General features: G+C 40.8%; 1 protein-coding gene across 2 annotated transcripts in view; it reads right to left on the bottom strand.

Moving 5' to 3' along the window:
- Nucleotides 1-2,034: 2,034 nt before the first annotated feature.
- The window catches only part of thrab (thyroid hormone receptor alpha b), a 172,296-nt gene continuing 154,520 nt past the window's right edge, over nucleotides 2,035-19,810 (bottom strand). For both annotated transcript variants that reach the window (XM_085416969.1, XM_085416970.1), the window contains 2 exons: nucleotides 19,329-19,587; nucleotides 2,035-18,071 (listed from right to left, as the gene is read on the bottom strand). In XM_085416969.1, the coding sequence (XP_085273095.1) occupies nucleotides 17,821-18,071; nucleotides 19,329-19,587 (510 nt within the window). In that variant the 3' untranslated portion in view covers nucleotides 2,035-17,820. The remainder of the gene's footprint in view (nucleotides 18,072-19,328; nucleotides 19,588-19,810) is intronic.

Genomic DNA, 19,810 nt, shown 5'->3' on the forward strand with positions numbered 1-19,810 from the left:
TGTCTACCAACATTAAAAAGATATGTTTATTTATGTTAATTATAAATAAAGATTTAGCATCTCTAAATGTTATTAATACATCAGCTGGAATCTGCTGAATTCCCCACCAAGCAGGCGGACACCTTTCCCATCTGTCATGAGGAAATTCACTGTGAGTTAAAGAATTAGCAGTCATAGCCCTGTGACTCACTGTACCTCACTGGGAAACCTCACAGCACGCTGAGAGACATCTGAGTTGATCTGTCAATAAATCGGACGGGATGTGCTGTGACATGCGCTGATGAACTGAGCAGTGCTGCCAGCGCCTGTCCTTCTCCTCTGATGCTGATTTGAGCAGACAAATCTCGTTTACTCCTCATTTAGCCATTATTTCAGCACACTGAGTTTATATAGTTGCTGCCTGCAAACTGTAAAGAATGTTGTTTGCAATCATGCAAATGTGTTTCACTAAGAGGAGGTACACACAGACCACTGGCAAACATCGTTGTCCTTCACCTAAGAAGGATTAAGTGTTCCTCTTGGATTATGGTTTACAGGGATATTTACATTTTCTGATATTAATACAAAAACCTCTCTCAGAACTGCATAGCATGCTAGACTGGTCATTAAAAAGAGTTCAAACAGTGATAATGTTTTTATATTTTTTTGGCACAGGGAAAATAAACTGTCAGGATTTTATGTTTACTGCAGCTCTTATAAATTCAAGATATTGAAATAACATTTTAATTTAATTTCTATTCACGGTGTGTACAATCAAGGGAAAAAGTCTTAGGATGGTGACTTCTTGTTGGCTATTTCGCCTCTCTACACCATCACTGTGGATGTTAAATCAATATGTAATTGAAGTGCTGACTTTCAGGTTTATTTAAAGGGGTTTAGGAAAAGTATTGCATTAACTGTTTAGTATTACAGCCATGTTTACACATAGCCCACATTTTGAGGTTCAAAAGTAATTGGTGAAGGATTGTTTCTAATACTTGGATGAAAATCCTTTGTAGCCATTGGCTATCTGAAGTCTGTTTCCTCCCTTGAGATGCACTGCTAGGCCCTTTAGTCACTGCTTGTTTGTGGATTTCTCTGCCTAAAGGTTTCTCTTTAGTATCTGAAAAGCATGCTCTGATGGGCTGGGAATGGATGACTGACTAGGACATTGAAGACTATCAAATTTCCTTGATAAACTTTTTGGGCTGCTTTTGCAGTACATTTTTTTGTCATTATCTCTCTACAGTGAAATAGTTTTGGAAAATGTGTCTGAATCTGAGCAGAGTATAGTCCTGTATGCTTTAAAATTCATCCTGCTGCTTCTATCAGCACTAGCAGCAGCTTCATTAATAAACAGCCGTGACCCAGGTCAACTGCCTACTATACTACGATGTTGTTTTTCTTAACAGTGGAAATAATTCTGTCATCATGCACTTCGGTTGCCTTGTGTGGTCTTTCAGGTCTTTTGGTGTTTCTTTCTTCTTCTTTTTTTTAATTGCACAACATTGCTCATTTGGAAAAATGTCCTCTGACATGTTTATTTTGTTTTTCAGCCTAGTGATGGTGTCATTCACTTGCACTGTAATTTCTTTGGACTTTCCTAACATGGAAAGTTCCAGCGAATGGCTACAAAATGCATTTATAACAATAAGAATCAACTCCAGATGTCTTATCTGCCTAATTTGTGATGAAATAATAACCAGCCACGAAAGTGTTTACTGGCAAATAATCCAATTAATCGGGACACTGTTTAAAAATTGCAAACTGTTAATGGAACACTTTTGCCAAACCCCTTGAATCAAATCTAAAACTCTACAATTCAATCACATCTTGATTGTCTGGTGCATACTTGGCAGTGTGCAAAGGCAAAACTACAAAAAAATGTCATTGCACATATGGATCTGATTGTAAATCTAAGAACAAATCCCACGCTTATACAGCTGTAAAAACACAAAGAGACAATGAGAAAAAGGTTTTTGTGAATTCCATTTATTAGTCCATTAATGAAAACCTTCCAGCACATGGTTCAGCTGGAAAACCGAGGGCTAATAACAGACCAAAGAGCCAATGAGATGTAAATGTACTCACATATTTATTACATAAATATATAGTAAAATAGACCAGCAACAATTACCATAAAAAATATCTTCCTTTAAAACCCTGACCATAAACAAAGATTTGAAAATCACACACTGACATTTACAAACACGCTGATTGTCTGGACCTGTCGTAAGCAGCCCACCATATAAACCTGACAGCACACCACCCACTGGACTCATGTTGGGGGGGGGGGGAGGGGTGGAGGGTGTAAAATGGAGGGGTGGGTAATAGGTCCAGGTGAGGAAGGGTTTGGTGTGATGAAGTTGTGGGTGGTGTGAGAGGAGATCACAGTAGATATTTGGATGTTTCCTGCGTGTATATGCGTTTATCTGCAATAAGTGCTGTCAGTGTGGATTTATTTAGCCCAGAGCATTGCCTTAAGCTTCATTGTATGTCTTTGCATGTTTGTTTACCCCCGTGCATCATGGGAATGAATCCTGAACATTGTTCCTTTGCTTTGCATGCCAGTGACAGTGGCGTCAACTGAGAGGTAAATAAAGAGAGGAAAAGGAGACAAAAAGAACAAAACCTGGGTTTCCTCAAATTTGTTGGTATGTTATTCTTGTGTGGTTGAACTGGCACCAGACATCCAGAAGGTGGGGTTTGTCGTACCAAGGAAATTTACATAGTCTCCCATATGTCAGTAACATAAGAGTAAACTTTTAAAGACCTTCTGTAACCCTTTTATTACCCTGATAATACATGACGGTCTGGCACCTCGGGATCAAGATTGAATGAGAGATCTGTACTCATACAGTTAATGGCCTTTATTTTCTGTGCACTGTTTCCTATAATGCACCAAAGTCTAGCAAAGGCTGTACCTGCAGTCTCAATGGTTTTCTATTGAAGCTTTCCATCTCAGTGTTTATTTCCTTTGGAGTTGTATTCTCTCCCCTTGTCTAGTACTGTTCCAGGACCTCGACATCAATCCTTCAGTGACTCATAATATTCAGCTCAAGAATAATAAAAATAAAAACTCTTCCAGTTTTAGGGAGTCTTCGTAGTAACTTCTAAGATGAGGGATATCAGTGATTGACAAGTGAAAAATAACCATGAATGTGTTTTAATAACTGAATTCCAAGATGACGCTGTTCTCTTGAGCCCATAAAAAAGAAATATCTACCAGCTTCTGGATTTCCTTCTTTTATGTTTGCACAGTGTCCTAAAAGCAGCACAATTGCCAAGTTCTTGCTAAACAGGAGATCTCTATTGTTCTGGCTTACAATATAAAGCAACACTTTTTTTCTTTCTTGGAAGTTGGCGCCAACTTTAAAGGTTCTCGTGTAACAGCCATAAAATTGTTATTATTAATGACACCCACCATGTGAAGTCAAGTCCGAATCTTGTTGTTTCCGTTATTGCCAAACTAGTACTAAGACACACTGTTATCGTATGTTGTGTTTACTGTATGACATGTGTGTCGCGCTGAGAGATACACCATTTATCTTTGTTGGTGGAATCATTATAGCAACAATCAATCAACCAATCAACACATGGCAAATTAACCACCTGTCGATTAGCAGTTAGTATTAGCCAAGTTAGCTACATGTTAGTAACTATGTTCCTATACAACAGGGTGATAATTCACAGCAATGTGCAACTTTTCCCACATATTGGTGTTGAACTACACAGGCTACCATGTCGCTCTCTCAGTATATTTGCACAACATGATTTAATTAGCTAAAATCAACAATGTTTGACATTTGACATTGCTAGCGGTAGAAGTCATTCGACAATTGATTGATTTACTTTGAAAGTGAAGTGCCTCTGTTTTACTACAGCTCAGAGAGTAGTTGGTGACTATTTGCAAACAAGTTGGTGTGTTTTATTCAAACTGCGTCAATCAATCTGATAGCAACAAAGCAATCGCAAGGAGGTTGCCGGTGCAGCAGTATATACCTTTTTGCAACCAGTTTCACCTAACAAAGCAAGCAACCTCTTTGGCGATACTTATTTTTCCCTAGTTACTGGTGATTGTTAATCAGATTCTAGCCTATTTTTTTTTTTCCAAAATTGCCAATATAACTAACAGACAATATAAAACGCGGACATAGCTTCCGAGTGGAAAAAATAAAGCCTATGCGGAAGTGTCTTAAACCTGCATTCTATTTAGAGGCCACCAGATGGCGATAGTTGTGGTCGCAAAAAGATTTCGAGTTCTATAGAACTGTATGGGAAAACAGTTTTCTGTCTTGACTTTTTAGCACTGTCCTGATGAGTTTCTGGGGTCATTCAGTCGCTTTAAGTCATATTTAATAAAGTAATCTATTTTGAACATTCATTTTGTGCATCAAAATGGGACTGTGTAACAGTATGACCATGTAACAGTAGCTATGCAAATCTTTTTCTAATGTTACAACTAATAATCACTTCATTACGTGAGGTTTTGTTTAAATTAAAATGAACTAAAGGAACTTCATGAGCCACTGACTTGATGAAATCCTACACATTATCCTGGATTGGGGTAAGTAACAATTGTTTGTGGTTGCTCCAAAGATAATAACCTGGCTGAAAAGTTTCAAAATAACTAACAAAAACACCTAGCATCCTGTCTTTGGCACCTTCCAATTATCCCTGACTGGTCAGGTCAACCCCTGAGTGTCTGCAGAACACATCTTTTTCCCAGCAGCTTCTGCAGTCACAGTGAAACAAGGAACATTTGAAAGAGTGGTATCAAACAAAGAACAGTGGTTCCTTTTTTGTAATTTTGTTAAATGTATTGTAGTGTGTTTTTCCACCGACACAAATATGCAGGCTGAAAGACTGTCCTTGAGAAGATCAGAGGAGAAAGAAAATTCCCAAAGAAACATCAAATTAAAACTTAACCCAGAGAGCGAGAGAAAGAGAGAGAAAAAAGAGGGAGAGAGCGAAAGAGCTCTTCATCTCCGACTGTGAGGTTACTTTGCTTCTATTGGCTGATTTTTCTGTAATATTTACCACATGAGGTTTGTAAAAAGTGTTGAGGGTAATGCACAATACAGACCGTGAAACTGATGTTTTCATGTTAAATCAAGAAAAAAATACATCCTACTAAGTCGTTCAGTCTATTAATTGCAGCTCTAAAGACTTTACTTGTTCTTGATTTATCATATGGCCTCACACACCCGTGTTGCACAAAGTGTCTCTTTTAAATAGGACAATCAATAGTAAAATAGTGAATACAGACACATATAGCTCATAGACATTTGTACATGACAACCCCATCTAGAAATAGTCTGACACAAAAACATCTAGCACGAGCACCAGCTGCTGCATACTGGATGTAGAACTGTCTGCTTCCTGGTAAAATGAAACCTTCCTTGAAACACAGTTTTTGCGAGTTTCACAGAACATACTATAAGCATGCTAAGCTTTCTGTACATGCAACACTGAGACCTATCTGTTACAAACATTGTGGGCAAAAAGGTGTGCAGTAAAGACGATGTAAGCAGTGGGCATGGCGCCTTGAAGCCATGGTGGTTTTTGGTAATTTGCTGGTGCTGTATCAAGTGACTTGGACCTGCTACATAGTGAAATAAATGGATTTCTTTCCTTAAGGTTTGCTGACCAGAGAGAGTTTTCTTCGGATTTTGCGTACAAGAATGGGCTCATGGGCCATGAGAGCTGATGGTGCACATGCTCTGAGAGCGTTTGACAAAACAGGACAAGTGAGACATCTTGGACCAATAGAGTGGGAAAGACAGAGGATGGATGAAAGCACCCTTTGAGGCCTTTTTAATCAAACCTGAGCAGTTTTAAACCAATTTTTCAACCTGACAAGCATTGCATAATTTTCTTAGAAGCAGCCCCCACCTCCATACAACTACTATACAGTTTATATATTCATATATTCTCTGATCTGTATCTCTGATTGATAGACTGTTAATAAATGAGCTAATCCGTGTACATTCTTATCTGTCTAGGCATGCATTTTACACCCGTTTACAAAAAACATTGCTATAAATCTCCATGCAGACAGTCAGAGCAGCATAAAACTTATTCCAAGACCACACCACTGTACCACCTATAAGTATCTTCAGGTCTTACTTGGTATTTGGTGTAAAAAGGAAAACAGTGTCCACATAAAGTTATTCATAGTGGCCAAATCATACAGCACTGAACTCAGCTAACAGGGGACCAACTATACTTTTACATATTTTCTGTCACATATATTCTCTGGATACTCATATTAAACATGATCAGTGTTTCAAATAATGAGGTTGAGATAAGTTCAAGTAGTTCCTGTGAGCCATAAGCTCAAATTTCAGATAGTTTTCTCTACTCTTGGCTATAAACTGCATATAAAACATAGGTGTGACTATTAAAGGCACTGTGAAAGTGCCTTAAACCAGCATTCTTTCTAATGGCCACAAAGGGGTAATTCCTGTGAATGTCACAAGATGGGACTTCCCTAATAATTGGGTGCCACGGTGGCAAAGTTCATCTTTTCTAAATAAGTGTGCTCTTCACTTGGTGTGATGTCGCTGAGAACAGATATCCCCTAATATGGTAATTTCAGGCACACAGCTCAGGCTGCCAGCACAGAAGTTTCCTTTTTTGTTTTGTTTATGAGGGGCAGCCAATCAGAAGAAAGTTGGCTTACAGGGTAAAATCGTAAAGTATAATAGTGGCAGAGTATGATGGCTCAGTCACATGAGAGTAAAAAAAGGCAGCCTCCGTGCGACAAAGAAAAAAGGGCGGTTGCCCAGCGATTGCATTGATTGTTGCAGCGGTTGAGCGTGCAACACCCTCAACTTCTCAGTGACCACATTTGATCACAAGGCAATTGCACAGATTGCCAGTTGGGAGGCGACCAGTCTCCAAACAAACGTGATCTGAGTTGGGCTGCGTGCAATCACTCTCAAACAAACTGGAACAGGTTTGCAAATAATTACAGTCGGATTTATAAATCCAGACAGACTGCCAACACAATGCAATCAGCAATAGTCTGCGCCAATCAGCAAAACTCATCTATGACACGTCTTTGCAGCAGGGGAATTACCTTGCAAATGTTTTATCATTGTCTTGATGGCAGCAACTGACGAGTGGTCGCCCGTCTCTAAAGCAACCATTTCAAAGGTAACAAGATTGCAAGTTCATTGCACACTGTTGCAATAATTTGTGTCTCCAGCCTCTGTTTTCTGTAGTGTGACTGGAGCATGAGGTAAACAAGGATAATAATGAATTGTGACTCATTCAGAGCAACTCAAGTACAGTCCAAGAATAAAAAATATTTAGCTGGAAATGAGGATAACTGTTCCCTTTAATGTAACCTTGGATAAACGGGGTGACTTTAGTCTCTTGATCAATACAGCTTAATTTATATGCATCTTACTCAGCCATTAATGCATAGCTATCCAAACATACTCTAACAGTCAATTATAATTCACGCTTACTGAACATTGTCAGAAACTTGTAACAATGTTTGTAGCTTGTCCAATAAATAACATTTGGTGCTTTGATTACATTGTTTAGCTCATGGGTTTCAATTTTCTCTTCTGATTTTCTTGTTGCACTAATGCAGCCACAAAGGGAGTACTAGCTTGGACATAGTCATTTAATATTGTATGTAGTGATAACCTTAAAGTCACTCTTGGGAGTCCTCAGTTCCTACCATGCAGCATATTAATTCATTCTTTTCCCCGAGAACAAACTCCACAGCATTTCTAAGTGCAAGCCTTCATAATAAATCCTCTGGAGTCCTATGAAACATGCTGTACAGCAATGCCACACAAGAGGAGGGATATAAAAACAATCGATAAGGCCATCATTGGAAAGGAGAACCCAAAATTGCAAAGCCTCGAAGCGCAGCCGTGGCTGCTCTTTTCTGCAGCAACAGTCCATTTGTAAGAATTGATGCAGCTTTTAGTTTAAAATATCACCCACTCCTGAAATTCACAGTTTTGTTTTGTTTTTTATCTCTTGCAGTCCCGCCACACTCAAGTAGAAATGCTTCCCAAGTGACCCCTCCTACTTCCTCTCTGTTAGCCCGCTGAACACAGTGTTGGTTACATTCTTCAAAGGAAATAACACAAGTATGTGACAGGAATCTGTTTTTACAGACTTCCGTCACACACCGCGGCCTGAAAAGGTGCTTTAGGGATTTTTGGAAGGGGAAGCAAAGCAGGTCCATCAGACATTCAGCATTCACACACTTACACTCAACGTTCACTTGCACACAGCACAGTTCTCATGTGAAACAGCAACATCCACGTGCACACACTTATATACATGCACAGCCTTGGTTTTAGCCATACAACTGAGAGTTAAACAGAAAATAAAAGAGGCCTGTGGCTGGAGGACTACAGCCAGTTCATTTGCCCCGCTGAGGGCAAATAGTGCCTGGCTTGGATGGGAGCCATGCACTGCTGTATGTACACCACAAGCAATTGGATGAGGAAAAGCTGAATATTGCTGCTGGCACTTTGACCCTAAAGAGTGCAAAGACGCTAGAGTGTTGCTGACATGAAAGGATGAATTAATTTTTGCACACAGTTTTTCTTGCACATATCTATGCGAATGTAATTTATTGATAATCAAAAATAAAACTGTAACCAAAATCAATCATTTTGTATGTCTTTACTGTGTTATGGTAACTCACCTATTCCACGAAAAAACTGACCAAACGGAGTCAAAAACAACAGATCTTGACTTTCTCTTTCATGATCTTTTATGAAAGACGTGTTTCATGAAACATATGTGACTTTGATGTTATAACCCCGTAATTAACACTTTAAATTAATCAAATGTCAAAATTAACTCATTCACTGCCAGCCATTGGCAGTGAATGAGTTAAACCCATTGACTCATTCACTGCAATTGACGGCTATAGACATCAATTGCAGTGAATGAGTTAAGTGATGATAATCACCGTGTGAAATCAAAATATACGACTTGAACATGGGAGTCGATCTCCTTTAAGTAAAAATGATGACTTGGTCTCTCAGCATTTTCTTATCAATCTGATGCTTTAAAAAATACTCCTAATATTTCAGATGTTTTTCTTTTTTTCTGGCAGGAATGGTCTTCCATATAGTGCGGCACAAAACCCAAGCGATACACAAAAGCACCCAAACCCGAACAAACAAAAACCAACAGACAAAACACTCCCCACATGTAAAGAAATCGATTTCGATTTAGGGTTAAGAAAGCAGTGAGGGCCTGGTTATGTCTGCCCGAGGTTGGACTTGGGGTCCGATTTCTGGGAACCTGGATGTCTACTCCTTTCCATCCAGGAAAGGATGACAGAACAAGTGTAAAATGAACACTGGTGATTGCAAATTGAGACAAAAAAGAGGAGCTAACAATGGTTTTTTCATCCAAGGTTCATCATCATTTATTAGCAAATGTTCTTTTACCTGAGAGAATCCTTCAATAGCTTCCTTTACCCATTCACAAAAAGTGGTCTGTGTTTGCGTGTGTGCGTGCACGTGTGTGTGTCTGTGTGTGTGTACTGGGTCTTGCCGATGCTCTCATGGGACAGTGCATTATTTTCACACAAATGTAAGAAAGAGATCTGATTAGACATAAAAATCAAATAAAATTCACAATGTTTACTCGGCCACTTATTGCACTTCATTCAAAATAACTGTAAACGCTATAATTGATTATTTCATTGCATGGCTTTGCCCAAAGGCCTCTGCCGTTTTTACTTTCAGATTGAACAGAAATTTAATGGTGCAAAAGTCATTTGGCTTGGGTGCAATTTAAATATACATATATATATATTCATAATTATAGTATTACCTCTGAAGAATCTTCTACCTACTGTTGGTTTGGTCAATTCAAAGTGCTTCTAAGTAAGTGCTAAAGGAAAATGGATTTTTGCTATCAAACACTTGCCTCACATTTCAAAAGAAGAGGTAAGCACATGGTTAACTAACCTTACTTGTGCTACATAAATTTCAGCAACTTGGTCGCGATATGCAAAGATTAAAGCTACATTTTCAAGAAAGACTGAATTTAGGGCCTGGTTTTAATTTTATATTTTGAGGCTCTGAGACACACCAAACAATGAGAGCATCGCATTCGACGCACACAAGCAAAGTTCCAAACAACACACATATACATACACACACCACTTTCTGAGCAGTTTACAAAAAAACAGCACGTCTCGTAGAATCCTTGTTCTCCACAACATCCCCGGAACCCCTCCTACTTCTCTGGGTCCCAGACGACTGTGAAGATTTACTGAGCCTAAGGACCAGGCAGCAGGCTGGGCTAAAGGCCAGCTAACCCCAACAGTTCTGGCCCACACCCACAGAAAGTAGCAAGGGTCTCTGGGTCATGCAAAGAACCTCTGGAATTCAAGCAAGGGCCAAATCTGATTTCATAAGCAAGACCGGCTCACAGTTGTTACAGTGAGCATGTCTTTTGGAGGGATTTGGAGGGAAATTGCATAGACATCTTGCTACTTGCATGTCTTAACAAACTCTACATTTGGCATGGGGGAGGGGAGAGGGAAACCAAAAACAACCATAAAACCAAAAGACATTACAGACAATCTCCACCCTTGTCCAACATGTCAACATGTGAGAATAAACCAGGATCCATGGAGGGGAAGGGCTGAGAAGCTCCACAAAGCCAGCCTCAAAAACATCAGTCTGCTTGTTGTGGTGAGGAACAGCATGATTTGTGTGAGCTCGGGGTGTCACCAATTGTTATAAACCAAAATTACTTTCAGCTTTAAACAGTTTGAGCTGAAAATATGATGCTTGGTTCAAACTTGCATCATTTAAGACACCATTTGTACTTTCATTTATGCATTGTGGGAAGGTTGGTTAGCTATTTGGTTAGCTATTATGGGGCAGGGATAGCTCAGTAGGTAAAGTGGTCGCCCCATGATCGGAAGGTCGGCGGTTCGAATCCACTTAACGGCTACCCTGAGGTACCCCTGAGCAAGGTACCGTCCCTACACACTGCTCCCCGGGCGCCTGCTTAGTGGGCTGCCCACTGCTTCACTGAGTGAATGGGTCAAATGCAGAGAAAAACAAGTAATTTCCCCATGGGGATCAATAAAGTATCCATTATTATTATTCAATCTCATAGAAGCAGAAAAAAGGAAATGGATCCAGAAAAGCATTTAAAACTGACTGAGATCTGATTACTGAAACTAATTCGAGAGGTGATTCCAGACTCGTTTTAGCTAGTTACTGAAATGCTATACATACACATTTGTCTTTCCAAGATGCACAAGTAATCTTTATGCCTCACAAGTGCAACCACATCAGCAAATGACCTGTGGAAGAAGGCCCCAATGGCATCTGAAATGACTTGTGTTAATGAGGCCTCACGTACTTGTTGCAAACTACTTCAGGTTTCAGTTAAATTGATCCTCACAGAAGTTCGGATTCAGTGTATTTAGGCTGGCTTTTTGGGGCATTGGTGAACAAATCCATTTTAGACTTTGACAACTACGATGTGGGTGTTAAACAGCTGTTTGGCATTCATGCCCAATAATACCCTGCTCCCTATCCCACTTCCAACTTTCCTTTGTAAGTCACCCAAAATCAAATATACACGTTTATCTACCTGGAGTATTTGGTGTGAGTTGCAGAGTTTTGGATATATAATTTGTAGATACGCCTGTTTTCTCTTTAATTATAACATAAGTGCCCCAAAATCTATAAAACTCAGAAGTAATGTGAAGTTACTTACAGAAAAGTCAGAAACCGTGTTGCGACATGACCAGTTTCAGGTACAGACTGTTTTCTTTGCACTAAACTAAGCCTGCCATTGCAAATGAAAAGCATTACCGCTCAGCTGAAATGAATGCCGGTCATGTTCACATTCTGTCATAGGCACGAGCTTCTTGTCACATGGTAGATGCATGCTTTCCTTCAGTGCAGCGACTTGGCGACTGAAAGCTCAGTTGGACAGGGGAGTTTTTAAGAAGCACAAAGTAAATGGGCCCGTTAGAATTATTGTTCCTCAAGAGAAGGCTGACGTTTCTGCAGCTCATGTCTCTGGAAAAGAAAAAGGCAACTCACACCAACATAATCTCGGTCAGGGGTTCTCGGTGTTTCGATGACCAATTGCAGATTTAGGGAGCACAAGAAAAATGCACATTTAATCAAAGGCTTTTTAAGTGTGTGTATCTTCAGAAAACTAGTTGATTATTGAATTTTCTTTTAACATGTTCTGTTGATTGAATTCACCTGTTGCTTATCACCCTTACCTATCCATCTTGGTCAAGCCTCATTTTTCCCAAGTCTTTTCTGTTGTTTCCCTATGTTTCTGTTGGGTTCCCTATTGCTAGATCGACCTGCCTCTTTATCCACTGCTCTTTGACACTTTAATAAAGTCCTTGTTTTCCTGTCATGTCTTACTTTTGGCTTCTCAGTCCTGATAGAACTGTGGATGAATAAAATATATGCAAATATATGAAATTATAATAGTAGTGGATTCTTACTTGGGCCACAAAAATGCCACTGAGAGCCACTGGAGCACACTTAGAGAACCCCGGCTCTACTATGGGCCATGTAGATTTGACTTTGGGGTGAAGCGTCTCTTTAATAAAACATCCCCCACTGCACTCCTGACCTTTAACTGCCACAGCTGCTGGCAACACTCACATCAATAGTTTGGAAAAACGGAATCTGATCCCATAGGTAAACGCACACTCACACACAAAACTATAGTCATTCATGTGAAGCGTGAGAACACGAGGGGTATGCATCCATCTCTTTGCAAACAACACGAGGCACAGGGCTTACGATTAATGTCACAGGGCACTTCTGAATATGGATCTGCATGCACATGTGAGAGGGTGCACACATAAAAAAAAATGTAACAAGCATTACACATTACTTTGCTCTTTTTTTTCTTTTTACTTTTATCCACTTGCATAACAATGGGATGGAGCGGTTAAATTGACTTTTTACAATGAATCTTCGAGTGTTGTATGTTTTTGTATTTACATCCTTGGTTATGGCCAAAATAAGCTGTAAATGAAAAAAACAAAACAAAACACAAAACATAGAAAAATACATAACATAGTATTGCACCTTGCAGATGGGCAATATATATATTCTCAGTTTTGTTGGTTGTTTTGTAACATCTATGTGACACCACTATCCTCTCTGCTGGTGTGTGGAAGTTAGGTTGTGGGTGCCGGGGTCAGGTCCAGCCCCCTCCTGTCAGCTACATTCAATTCCATAAAACACTCAGCTATTACAGAAGTCAATCCCTCAGTCTCTGGGCCATTCACATTTTAGGTTTACCGTCTAAAGACTGTGCCTTTAAGGTGGAGAAGTGCTCACGTTGGCAGCGCTCAGAGCTGATGTCTCGACATTTTCTTGAGTTTAAGTTGCACCTCCTGTCATTCGAGAACCAAATCAATAAGGTAGAGGGCACCAAAGCTTGAGGGAAGAGTCCTTTTGTAACTTACACTGATGCGTACACAAGCACATATTATCTCGACATGTACACTTTTTTAAAATCTATATATGCATCTCTGAACTTTCACATGTGCCTGCAAAATATGACTCCTCCCAAGTTCCTTTGAGTCTTGTGTTGTGTGAGGTATGACAAGATTGTGTTTCAGTTTTTTTTTTTTTTTTTTTTGTATTTTCAGTTTTTGTTGCGTTATTTTTTTTCTATTTGTTTTTTTTTCTTTCCTCCAAAGATGTATTTCATTTAAAAAAAAAAGGAACAAAATATATATAAAAAAAGAAATTCCTGGGGTTTTTTTGTTGGTTGTAAATTTCCTCCTGATAAAAGGGGACGGACAACTGGACAGACACGGGGACAGGGACAAACAGATCAGTTGGCTTACAAACACAAACTATAGACGTGAAAAAGAAGTGAAATATGTTACACTGCACACATGGTCAAAAAGTGACAACAGCTGTTTTGTTTTTCTTTTACACAGAGCAGTTGAAGGGTCCAAAAAAACAAACAAACAGAAATATAAGAAAACAATGATAAAATGAAAAAAAAAAATCTCCAATAATTTTGTTCCGGAGTCTTTTTTTTTTTTTAAAGTCATCTTTTTTTTTCATATTGTTTGACGGATGTAAAATCCTTTTCATATATCTTTTGTTTTCTTAATCTACATCAGACTCAGAAGGTAAAAAGCAGCATTATAACCCCTACTGTCACACGCACATACCCAGTCAGCTCACAAAAACAAAGGCCGTCGATTTCTTTATCGGTTCTTTTACAAAGATGTGTTGGAATCCCAAACCTGCATCTCAGGAATGCGGGATCTGTCTTCCTGATCCTCACAATCTGAACGTTGGAGGTAATCCTTACAGTGGGAGCTGAGGGAGGACATTTGGGGTCGTCAGCTGGCACGGGAGCGGGGGTTTGCGTGGGGCTGCGTGGGAGCCGAAGGGGACATCTGCCCTTCCTCCCTGTGTTTGACGACATTGTCTCTGCAACCAGCCACATCACCCCCTCTCGCCCATGTCAATGATGGCAGTGAGAGTTGGGGCCCTCAGCTTTTTTTGTTTGTTTGTTTCTTTGTTTCCTGTCCTTTCTTCTTCTCTTGCATCCACGCATTCTCACACTCCAGTCTCTCGTCCCTGCTGCTTTGTCGGTCACATTCAATTGGTGGCGCCACTCTAAAAGGGCAGTTATGGCCAGCCTTGTTTCACAAGGCCTGGATCCTGTTTGGTGTGAATGAATCTGGACAAAACTGGGTATGAACTGCTCAGCGGTGACAGCTAGGATGCTTTGGGTAAAGGAGAGGATTTTCAGTGTTCAGAAGAGGGCTTAAAGTGAACTTTGAGTGGGCTCTAGTATGGGACAGTGAGTACTACACGGATAAAGAGAAAGCCCTCCTATGGAGGGATCTCTGCCCACTGCTTTTGGGCTGTTTTGGCTCTACTGGTGTAATGCTGACAACAGGACAGGTTTAGGGCCAAGCCCACTGCAAGTGCAAAGGCCCAGTTAAACAGAGCAGTTCAGGATACCCATTTGTGGTCAATTTTAATTGGGGAAACTAACCCGAAAAGGAGAGTTTATGGGGTGTTGCATTAGTGCAAAAACTCCCACCAGCCTGGCTGAGTGGGGTCTGTTATCATATTGATGGCAGGAGGGGGGGTTAGACTTGAGCTAGGCTCCAGAAAGGGCAGTGTCACGGACTGGACAAGAGGAGGGTAGAAAAGAAAAGAGTGGGGATGGATCTCTAGAGGTGGTGATGCACTTTAGGAAGAGTCAAACCAGACTCCACCGCTGTGCCCAAAGATGGCGTTCCAGTTCCTCTCCCCTCCCAACTGCACTCAAGCTCTGAGGAGGTGTGGATAACCCATCCTGTGCATGTGCCCAGTATAAACTACTGCTTGGTATTGGATAGAAAATAAACTAGATTTCTTTCAACCCAGTGAGATTTGGCTTGGCCCCAGAATTGGATTGAACAGAGTGAGCTTTTGAAATCAAATCAAACACTCTTGTATGGTCATTTGGAGGGTAAACTTGTCATATCTGCCATGGATGTTTGAGCTGAGATATTACTGCTATAGTAGTGAGCGTTGGGGAGCTAGAAGTGCGATTGAGTTGCTTGTGAGGAGGCTTCACTCCATCATTTTTTATGTCAAACACACTGCCCATGCATGACAGAAAGCTGAAATTTTCCATGAAAATATTTACCAAGCTCCAGTGGCAGCTATCGTAAGTGTAGCGTGGTACGTCATCACCACATGCTGATTTGACGGGCGTGGCCACCTTGACTTTTCAGTTACTCCGTGTAATCGTTCCTCTTGCTGCTTTTTGCTTTAATGGGCTGCACATCCCACGCTGTCCTTCGTTGCTTCTGCGAGCCGGTTTCTGTCTTTAGAGAAACTGGTAAATCCAAATTTGAAAAGATGACACTTGGTCCCACTTGATAAAAAAAAAGAAAAAGAAAAAGAAGAAGAGATAACCCGAATGTTATGGGTACCACTCCCTGGAAGGGGGTAAAACCTTCCAGGGGGATGGTTGGCCCTCCTGTCTTCAGTGGTATTTCATTTGAACCAAGTGACAGCACTGTGTGTATGTGTGTATTCTGTGAGTGTTTTAGTCTTTCCATGACTACGAGTGTGCACCTATGCAAAAAGCTATGCACATCTGTGTATCATTCTACACATACTCCAACTCGAATGGTGTATGTCTGTGTGTAGGCTGTGGGCAGCTGCCCGGTGTCCACAGAGGTGAGGTAGTGCCTGACACCACAGGGGCAGTAATGCTGCCCCAGCCTAGGGGTGTGTCCACTTTGAGGTAAATGGTAGCCTTCTTGGCATTTGCCTGCTCTCAGTGACGTCCATGGTAAAAAAATAAAATAAAAAAAAAAGAATAAAATAACCAAGAAACAAGAAAAAAAACAAAACAAAACAGAAGGCAAATGTGTATGGAAGCCTGGAGGGGCCACACTGAGTTGAGCCCACGATAAGAGGACTCTGTACAAACCCTGCAGGTTAGGGCTGTATATCAACACTGCCGTGCAGTGCATTCAGTAAAATGAGGCATTCACGTTACTCTGAGGTGATGTGTGTTTTCGTGTGTGTGTGAGAGAGTTAAAAAGACAAAAAGAGAGTCAGTGTGTATGTGATGAGGCCTGCCGTCTTGCTGGTGTTTGCTGCTATTCAGAGCCTCCTCGGAGGTTGGGTGTGGGAGATTTACTTCTGAACTCTGGCTACAGTCCAGCTTTTACGTTGTAATTCCTCTCTCTGTCCCTGCGCCTTCCTTTTCTCCCACCTCCCCTCTAAGCATCTCCCTTTCTCCTTCCCCTTCTTTTTCTCTTCCTTCCCTTCCTTCAATGCTGTAACTCTTCAGACAGAGAAGGGCTTACTTGTCATTCATAAGATGGTAGGCTGCTGGCACAAGCAGCATAGGCAATGACAAGGCAAGTCTGCTCGTGTGTGTGCGTATGTGTGTGTTGTATGTCACAGGAACCGGTCCAATGACAAAAATGAAAGTAGATATGAAGCCATGGTCTGTATGTTTTTCAAAGGTAGAGAACACAATTTCATAAAACTGGAGTAGCCTTATATAAATATAGCACCGGTTTCACAGGGATATGAGAAGAACAAGCTCCAAAAACAGCTGTCATGGCTCAGATTGAGTTGAGTAATTGATAAGTGGTGTGGCTGCTCTGCTTTACTGCCGCCGTTATGCACCACGGAAACGTTTACGTCTGCTGAAATTTTTATGTGCAGTGTCTGCTAAATTCGTGCGCCTGCATGACTGTGAGCAACAAGATGACACTACTGTCCATACTTTCTGAATCAATGCCTTAACACTTATTCAGAAATAATACTGAGAGGTGCTGGCCAGCTTTGACGCCGGAAACATGGGCTTCAAGACAAGTGTAAATCTGTGACCGGTACAATAAAACCAAGGAGGGGGAACTGACCCTCCAAAGAGTGCTGCCCTGAAGAACTGAGGTGGAACAGGCTGTGAGTGTGTGTGTGTGTGTCTGTGTGTGTTTGTGTCTTGGCAAATGGCTACAACTCTTACTAGATAAGACATCATGCTCAGACAGAAGGGCCCCCAAACAGATTTTAAAACAGGGGTTGGTATAAGGAGGAGAAAGAGGTGGAGAAGAGGGTGTTCACAAAACAAAATCCTCTGTTTGCTTCACTCTCCTGTTGCTGGTGTGTCGTTTCTGATATTGTTGTTTCCAGTTTTAAAACCACATACTGTGAATGTGATGTCAGAGAAATGCAGATTCCTGCAGAGAGGATTCTCCCTCCATTCTTCCCCCACAAGCACGATGGACTAACCCATCTTCTGTTTCGCTCCAACTTTCTCTTCCCTTTGCGTGCCGGCAAGTGTGCCTCACACCTCCTGGTCCTCGAAGACCTCTAAGAAGAGCGGGGGGAAGAGTTCGTTGGGACATTCCACCTTCATGTGAAGGAAGCGACTGGCGTGGCACGCCCCGATCATCCGCAGGTCCGTCACCTTCATCAGAAGCTTCGGCCAGAAGTGGGGAATGTTGTGCTTGCGGTAGTTGATGTAGTGCTCGAACGCCAGCAGGTACGTCTCCTGGCACTTCTCGATCTTTTCCGTACAGGTCAGGCCTGAGCGATCTGCACAAAGCAAAGAAGGCGAGCGGGAAGAGGGAGCACAGATGGCGGTGGGGAGGGGGGTTGGAGAAGAAATATGGGAAAAGGATAGAAGAAGGAGAAGGGAAAAGAGAACATATGGACAATGAGTACTACATAGTTGAAGATGTAAGAACTATAAATGTTAGCAATACTAAATAAGATGAGACCTGTTATCAAGCATCATGTCCAAGGTTCTTACTGCAAATAGCATTATATTATCATGGTGCCATCTGGGTGATTACAACCCAGAAAAAAATCCTAATTTTCCAGTTTATTAAACTTGGGAAAAATACAAGCGTTTAGTCTAGGAACATAAAAAAATTGACAAATATATATATTTGTCAATTTTTTAAATGTTTTTATGCTTCTAGACTAATTAATCTCTCTCTCTCTCTCTCTCTCATATATATATATATATATATATATATATCAGTAAAAAAAAACAAAAACAACTTTAAATTATTTACATTCATTCATCTATCCAATTTATTCCATTTATCCAGTTCAGGGGCGCTGCAGCCTATTTCAACTGTCATAGAGCTAAAGACTGGGTAGGCCCTGAAAGGGTGCCAGTCTATCACAGGGCCAACACATAGAGATAGACAACCATTCACACTCACACCTATGGCCAGTTTAGAAGTACTTTAACCATGCATGTTTTAGGAATGTGGGAGAAGGCCGGAATATCACTCAACAAAATGAAAAGAAATGACCACATAGATCCCAGCACCTTCTTGCTGTGAGCCGATGGTGCTAACCATGGGGCAGCAGCACCAAATATATATTCATATATTATTTATGTATATTTGCCATATTTTAAATAATTGGTGGATGCACTGAGAGAGACGAGGGCATCCCCTCTTTTTTTGCATCCTACTATTTGAAAAAACTGCACTTTTGCGCATGTACGTAATAAATGTTCTACAATAAATAAACCAAGACTAGAGACATGCAAAGACTTATTCATCACATTTAAATTGAGCTCCCAACACTGAATATGCATGTGGACATTTATCTTCAGACTATAATTAGATTTTGATTCAAAATAGGCTACATTGTATAATATGTAGAGTATCGAGTAATGATGTCTTTGTATTGCAACTGCGAGGCCAAAGGACTCTAAAAATTTGCATTTAAATTGCATTAAATTCAAACTGATATATCACTAATAACATGTGCAACAAGTCCAGAGACTGCCATGTAGCTTTAAATATGTGGAATAAAGGTTTTAGCATTAACCTGAGCTCATGAGAAGCACGGCTTGCAAGAGCGCCACTTCCGTGTCGTCAAGGTTGAACTGTGCCAGGCTCTTGCCCAAATCAAAGATGGCGTCCGACACCACGCCCAGCCCGCCGTTCTTCAGTTGCTCCCGCTTCACAGCCATCTCCCCACTGAGCGTCAGCGTCTCGCTCTCCGGGTCGTAGCGCATGGCTGCGCGCAAGGACATGATCTCCATGCAGCAGCCCTTCAACAGGATGATCTGGTCTTCACAAGGCAGCTGGTGAATGAAAAACACGTTCGTTTTCATTTCCGAGCAAACATATTGTCATATTCTCAAAAACAAAGCAAGTACGTAAGAAAAGTTTATCTATGAAGCGCTTTTCACAGACAAGCGGTCACGCGAAAGGCTAAAAATAAACGTGAACATTAAGTGCAAAAAAACCAAAAACAAAACGATTTAACAGGTTTTTTAAATAAATAAATAATCATTCAATAAAAGA

The sequence above is a fragment of the Rhamphochromis longiceps genome, linkage group LG8 (assembly GCF_057381845.1).
Source record: "Rhamphochromis longiceps isolate RC_006_pf linkage group LG8, R_longiceps_female_GT1.1, whole genome shotgun sequence".
NCBI lineage: Eukaryota > Metazoa > Chordata > Actinopteri > Cichliformes > Cichlidae > Rhamphochromis > Rhamphochromis longiceps.